General features: G+C 41.7%; 1 protein-coding gene across 1 annotated transcript; it reads left to right on the forward strand.

The window, feature by feature from the left end:
• The first annotated feature begins 2,673 nt into the window (after positions 1-2,673).
• Positions 2,674-5,788, forward strand: aldob (aldolase b, fructose-bisphosphate). Its single transcript, XM_059346878.1, has 9 exons — positions 2,674-2,831; positions 3,506-3,618; positions 3,700-3,908; positions 3,994-4,048; positions 4,172-4,332; positions 4,427-4,510; positions 4,610-4,784; positions 5,071-5,270; positions 5,531-5,788. Exons 2-9 carry the CDS (start codon positions 3,507-3,509, stop codon positions 5,624-5,626), a joined length of 1,092 nt encoding a protein of 363 aa, XP_059202861.1. The 5' UTR covers positions 2,674-2,831; position 3,506; the 3' UTR covers positions 5,627-5,788.
• Positions 5,789-7,023: the final 1,235 nt, after the last annotated feature.

Raw genomic sequence — 7,023 nt, forward strand, 5'->3', positions numbered from 1 at the left:
GATTAAACATGACATGGGGTGTGTCATGAACATTAATGACACTTTGAAGTAACATTACTTGTCATGTCATGTTTCTGGCAGGCTTGTGTGCCTCTTATGTAGACACCTTCAAAATAAAGTGTTACCATATCTTGCTGAAGTCACAAAGACATTTATTGCCATTTATTTCTCTTAAGTTACATAATTTACACACAGCGTTATTACTATGCCAATAGCCATACTTTGTTACATCCTTTTTGAGTGAAATGATCAATAAATGCCATATCTTACACTTTTGGTGAAGTTTTTTGTGTTTCCTGCAAAACTTGAAAAAATGAGTTAGCCGATTATTTTAACAGGGTGACGATTTACTTTGTTCTTTTATACTATTCTGGCCCAGGCTTACTGCTCAGTTAGTTCACTGTAGTGCAATGCAACTATAGCCTTCATGCAAAATTTGAGTCCATGCAACTTATAAAATAATACACTTTTTACTTAATTATATTTGTCTGACAACTTTTAAGAGTACAGTTTTTCATCCCCTTCCTGTTCAGTTAAAACCACATATCAACATCAATCACCTCCATCCCTCCCTTACCCCACACACTGCCGCCATCCTTGTCCACAGCCACGTCACTTCCCGTCTGGACTACTGCAACTCTCTCCTCTTTGGCCTCCCTCACAAATCACTCCATAAAGTGGTCCAGAATTCAGCTGCCCGCATCATAACAAGAACCCCCTCTGTCCACCACATCACCCCTGTCGTCCAACAGCTCCACTCGCTCCTGATTCAGTTCCTGATTCAATACAAAGTCCTCCTGGTAACTTTGGAGGCTGTTCACAACCTCGCCTCCCCATATCTGTCCAACCTCCTCCATGTTCCCACTCCCTCCCACTCCCTCAGATCCTCTTCCTCCATACACCTGTCTGTCCCCTCCGTCCGTCTCACCACCATGGGGAGCAGAGCATTCAGCTGCTCTGCTCCCCGCCTCTGGAATTCATTACCACCCCAACTCAGAAACATTGATTCACTCCCCCATTTCAAATCACAACTCAAAACACATCTGTTTAAAACTGCCGATGCCCTCTGATGCCAATTGCCCTGTCCCATCTATTGTAATTGTTCCTATTTTTTGTATATTTTATTGTTGTTTCTTTTTTCTCTCTTTGTGTACAGTATCCTTGAGTGCCAAGAAAGGCGCCTTCTAAATAAAATGTATTATTATTAATATTATTATTAGGGCCACGGGGCAACCTTTGGAGCACCTGGACATCCCAGCCCTCAAATAAAGAATGCAGTTTATTAATTTCAGTAGATTGTGTAATAACCCATGAAATTGAAAAGTCTGCAGCTCATGCCATTTGAAATGCCATGGATGATTTCCTTTTATTGAATCTACTGAGACAAATCGGAAATGTCTGTGAGAATTGCAATGCTTGGGGATATATTGCAAATTCTGCGCACCCAAAACAATAACACTATCATCCCTCAGGTGCTATGTTTTTGGATTTAGTTCACATACTTGTGGGAGGGTTGCAAACTTGTCTGGACAACATTTCACTCTGTCAGTCCTTATGTAAAAGGGAACTGAACTCTGATCAGCACTATTAAAGAGTACATTGCACAGGGTCCAGGGTCCAGGGTCCAGGTTGTGTAAAAGTAATTAATTGTGAGTTACAAATTCACCCAGCCTGTAGGTTCAAACACCCCTATCTGCTGATGTCACTCATGGCCCGGTGAGCGCATCACAAGCTCTTCTTTTTGGGGTCATCTTCAGCAATCAATAGGACTGTTTATGCATGATGAGCTTGGCAAACAATGTGACGCATGAGACAGATACACAAGGTAGCATGAAAAAGTGGGGGTTTTCTGGTTGCTTTTTAAAGCAGGTTGGTATATTTGTGACCAATAAATAGGCTAAAACTAATGCTCTTATACAAGTGTGAATACACATCAAAAATGAGTCAATTCTAACTTCTCAATCAAAGTTGATATTACAACAGGCCTGACCACAACTTGATTTTTTTCCTAATTACAGTTAGACAGTTAGTTTATTTAAAATTATGAATTATAAATAGGTCAAACTTGTGTGGAAAAATGTGATTGCTTATCTCTACCTAAAAATATAAAACAAATTCACACTGTTCTGTCATATGTAGCCTATTCTCTGAAGACAATTAATTGAATGAGAAAAAGTTTTACATATGTAAGAATTTCCTTTTTGAATTGTAACTTGTTCATTAAAGTACATATCTGTGACATTAACATCAAATGCGACTAAATCAAATCAATCCACTATGCGGACTGTAAATTAAAAACTGTCCTCTGCACACTCCTTAATGAGACAGTTTGCTCACACGCTGATGTTATCTACACTAGGACAACAAAAAAACAATGGAACCTGAATTGCAACATTGCAGCAGGCCTCTCACATTGCATTTCATAATTTCCTCAGTGAACAGAGCGGGGAGGCGGGGTTGTTTCAGGTTGGTTTTATGCGTGCGTGCGTGCGTGCAGACATGGATTTTTATAATTTGTTTCGTCGACACATAGTGTTCCCTGCAAGCTTTAACTCAATCCGCCCCAGGTTCTGATATGAACATAAAGTCCACAGAAGAGCATTGATGCCGTGTCTTGCAATCACCGCCCCTGTCTGTCTCACCGGGCCAATTGCATTAATGGGTTGACGCACGCCCCGCCACATCACGGACGCCTCCTCCGCAGCTCCAAACAGGCATAAATACAGCTCTTTACCCGATTTTCGTCCTTCTCAATCAGTTCAGTTACTGCTTGGAGGCTATACAGTCCGTCTGCCACTTCTGCTGCCGTCGCTGTTTGACTCAACTCTGAAGTAAGACGAGTTTCTACTTTTCTAGCTTTTGCAAACTTTTGCTGTCGCTGACTCGCACTTGTTTTTTATGGAAAATGAATTGCATCACCTCAATAACTGGTTAATACGAGATAAGTCTGTACTCGGGTTTCCTCGTGATTCTAAACGTGGACAGCCAGAGATAATAATTTTATAATACAGATTGTCGGTGATTTTACTTTGAAAGGATTGCATTTTAAATGTCGACGTGTGATATCTACCGAGGGCTGCCAGAACGTGTCTTTGGCTTTGTGCAAATACTTGTAAGGACACGCATCCGCATTCAGCCTGCTGCCCATTTTCACTTAATGGATCTCTGCAAGTTGTGCTCAAATTATGCTTTATTTTAAAAGTGTGTGTTTGTGTGGGATGGGGGGTCTTCTGCAGCAAGTGCTGGAAAACGTCATGCATGCAGCCAGCAACTATGAGTGAACTATGAACTTCATGTTGCACATCTAAAGAACGTATCTGCTTTGCAGGACAAAGTTCAACCATTCAAGCCAAATATTTACAGAGGTGATGTAAGAGAGGCAGGAAGTCGGAGACAGAAGTTCATTGTGTTCGATTGGGGCAAAAAAGAATAAATCTTCCTCATACTTTAGTTTTTCAGAGTTGCTGACCAACTGTGAAATATTTTTTTTGTGTCTCCGTCCCAGAATGACTCATCAGTTCCCGTCCCTCTCTCCGGAGCAGAAGAAGGAGCTCTCTGACATTGCTCAGAGGATTGTGGCTCCAGGAAAGGGAATCCTGGCTGCAGATGAATCCACAGGTGAGCCTCAAGTCATGCTGAGATGAGAAGTGGTTACAGAGTGTGCAACTGAAATTATATTCAAACTCTCTTCTTTTAAAGGGACCATGGGAAAGCGTCTCCAGAAAATCAACGTGGAGAACATTGAGGAGAACCGTCGTTACTTCCGTGACCTCCTCTTCTCCTGCGACACAATGTCCAACTGCATTGGTGGGGTCATCTTCTTCCACGAGACGCTCTACCAGAAAGCAGACAGCGGCAAGCTCTTCCCCCAAGTCATCAAGGATAAGGGCATTGTTGTCGGCATCAAGGTGAGGAGCTCAGACTGAGCCTAAAAGAACACTCTCATCTCCAGGTCTTCGTGTCTAAGTTAACATGTTTATTTTCTTGCTCCAGGTGGACAAAGGCACAGCTGGTCTTAATGGAACAGATGGAGAAACCACCACACAAGGTAAGAACCGACTGTTTTTCTATTCAAACTTCAAGCCCAGAAATGAGACCTAAGACCTAAAGACCCTAGCTTTTCTTGATAAATCAGCACACCAACATTACATGCTTTGTTGTTTTCCCACAGGTCTTGATGGCCTCTCAGAGCGCTGTGCCCAGTATAAGAAGGACGGATGTGACTTTGCCAAGTGGAGGTGTGTGCTCAAGATCTCAGATGGCTGCCCCTCAGCTCTCGCCATTGCAGAGAACGCCAATGTCCTCGCCAGATATGCCAGTATCTGCCAACAGGTGCGTATTTGGCCATAATGTTTACAGAAATTAGTTTATTGCGTTTAAAAAAATTTGGCTGAAAGATATTTATTTTTAAAATATTCTCCACCAGAATGGCCTGGTGCCCATTGTGGAGCCAGAAATCCTTCCTGACGGAGACCATGACCTGCAGCGCTGCCAGTACGTCACAGAAAAGGTTGGTTCATAGTCCTTGGCTTAGTCAACCAACTAGCCTCAGTAAATATTTATATATTTTTTTAAAAGCATGTGTAGTAATCTTGTGCTTCATGTTTAGGTTCTGGCTGCTGTGTACAAGGCTCTGTCCGATCACCACGTGTACCTGGAGGGCACTCTGTTGAAGCCCAACATGGTCACTGCTGGACACTCCTGCACCAAGAAGTTCACTCCTCAGGAGGTTGCTATGGCCACAGTGACCGCTCTGAGGCGCACTGTCCCCGCTTCTGTGCCTGGTGAGTGTCATGAGCTCAGTTTTCCCTTAAAAAAAACAGTTTAAAGATTTGGTAAGTCAAATGTGGTATGCAAAATTACAGGATGTCCTGCATGCGGTCACATTTTGCAGTATGCCTTTTATGAGCACACAAACTCTGCGCAACATGTATGAGCAAGAGGTTCAAAGTTGGAGGTTGAATGTTTTGAAAAAGTAGCATGTCCCAATTCTCTGCATACTACTCAGGCAACATTTCTATTATAAGTGCAGTTGTGGTACGTATACTATACATACTCCTGTCATTCCAGGCATCTGCTTCCTGTCTGGAGGCCAGAGTGAAGAGGAGGCCTCCCTCAACCTGAATGCAATCAACCAGGTGCCCCTCCATCGCCCCTGGAAGCTGACCTTCTCTTACGGCCGTGCACTCCAGGCCTCTGCTCTTGCAGCCTGGCAGGGCAAAACTGCCAACAAGGCAGCTGCACAGGAAGCTTTCTGCACAAGGGCCAAGGTGAGTCTCAGAGGGCATAAACTGCCATCATTAATCTTGAATAGACTTCAAATGATAATCAGCTTATCAATTTGTAGTTGTGGATTGTGCATAAAACTGGCTATTGACTTACTTGCACCTTGTATCTTCATACAGACTGGTAAATCATTGATTCTGAAATGCTTTTTGTCTGTTCAGTCTTGCACTAATGTGATCCAGGCTGATCATTAACACTCAGATTTGACTTTGCCCTAACGGTCCCCCTCTGTTGGTCTCTTCAGATTAATGGCCTTGCTGCCAAAGGCGAGTACAAGCCCTCCGGCTCAGCTGACCAGTCCTCCATGCAGTCTCTGTACACAGCAAGCTACGTCTATTAAATACTTTTAACGGTAAATAATAAAAATGCACATGGACCAAAAATGCCTCTCCTGGATTTTCCTCTTCTCCAGACCACCAACACCAGGGGAGGACTTCAATTATGTTAAACTACTGTTTGTCTACTCAGCGACATTATTTGGAAATAAATTAAGTGACCAAAATTTTGCTGATGTCAATGCAGTTTTTGTGATTTGTGCGGCAGGTGTTTTCTTATTCTGGTTGTATGGAGGGTAAAAAGTGACTGGATCACAACATCATTGTACATTTGAATTACATCCACTATTGCATCAATATCTTACACATGCAGTATAAGGTATATTGGTTAAAGTACTGCATCACCCTTTCAAATCATTGTCACAATGTACAGTTCATGTGATGCTTAAAAGTTTACCTCAACCTTCCACCAAGCCCACAGCAGGAATGAATCCCTGTTTGCAATATAATAAAGATACAAGGGAAAATGCATTTTAATCTTTTTTTGAGAAGCAAACTGATCTTAATGAAGCTTTGAAGGGATGTCTGAGAAAACAGAACTTAAATGAAGCCAATGTGCTTTCACAAGTCATGGAGAAATACGGAAAGCATTTGAGACAGACTGGTAATCTAACCGTTGCTCCACTGACAAAATTCAACACAGGATTTGAACCTGAAATGCAATATTCTAATGCAATCAGGGTAACACAAGTGTATATTTCTCATCTAAGTCTAGGTGAAATTATACAAGTTAAACTTGGCAATTTGTCCTGTGGAGGACATGGCACCATACATTCTTTATTTCAGACACCATGCATGGAGTCTTATTTTACATCCTGTGCTTTCTATTGATGTAACCCATTGGGGTGTGACCAACCGATGGATCTGTCTTTTCATAATGAAGGGAATTCTCAGTAAAGCTGTTTTATGGCAGTAAGGGGGATAAGTGATCAGCTTTATGAAGACAGTTTCTGTTCCTCATAAGAATGTAGTTGAGAGTCTTAAATATATGATAGTTTATTAAAAAAAATGTTAATTTTTAAGCTTTAAAAATACTAATTTTAACTAATTTCTGGAGTGGTTTTATTCTTACTTGTCGAACAGGAAGTTTTGTGTGTCTGTTAACTTTATGTATGGTGTGCCACAGGAGTCAGTCTTGGGACCAATTTTATTTTCATTGTACTGTATATGCTTTCTCTTAGTCAAATTTTTCAAAATCACAACATATCTTATCATTTCTATGCTGATGACACACAGCTGTACCTGCCCATCAGACCCACAGACAGCGGTATGCTTAACTCATTGAACAGCTGCCTCTATGACATAGAAAACTGGATGTCACAGAATTTCCTTCAACTGAATACAAACAAAACAGAGACCGTTGTTATTGGTTCCCAGCAGATGGCAAAACAAATACTGCCAT

Source organism: Centropristis striata, chromosome 12 (genome assembly GCF_030273125.1).
Source record: "Centropristis striata isolate RG_2023a ecotype Rhode Island chromosome 12, C.striata_1.0, whole genome shotgun sequence".
Classification (NCBI taxonomy): Eukaryota; Metazoa; Chordata; class Actinopteri; order Perciformes; family Serranidae; genus Centropristis; species Centropristis striata.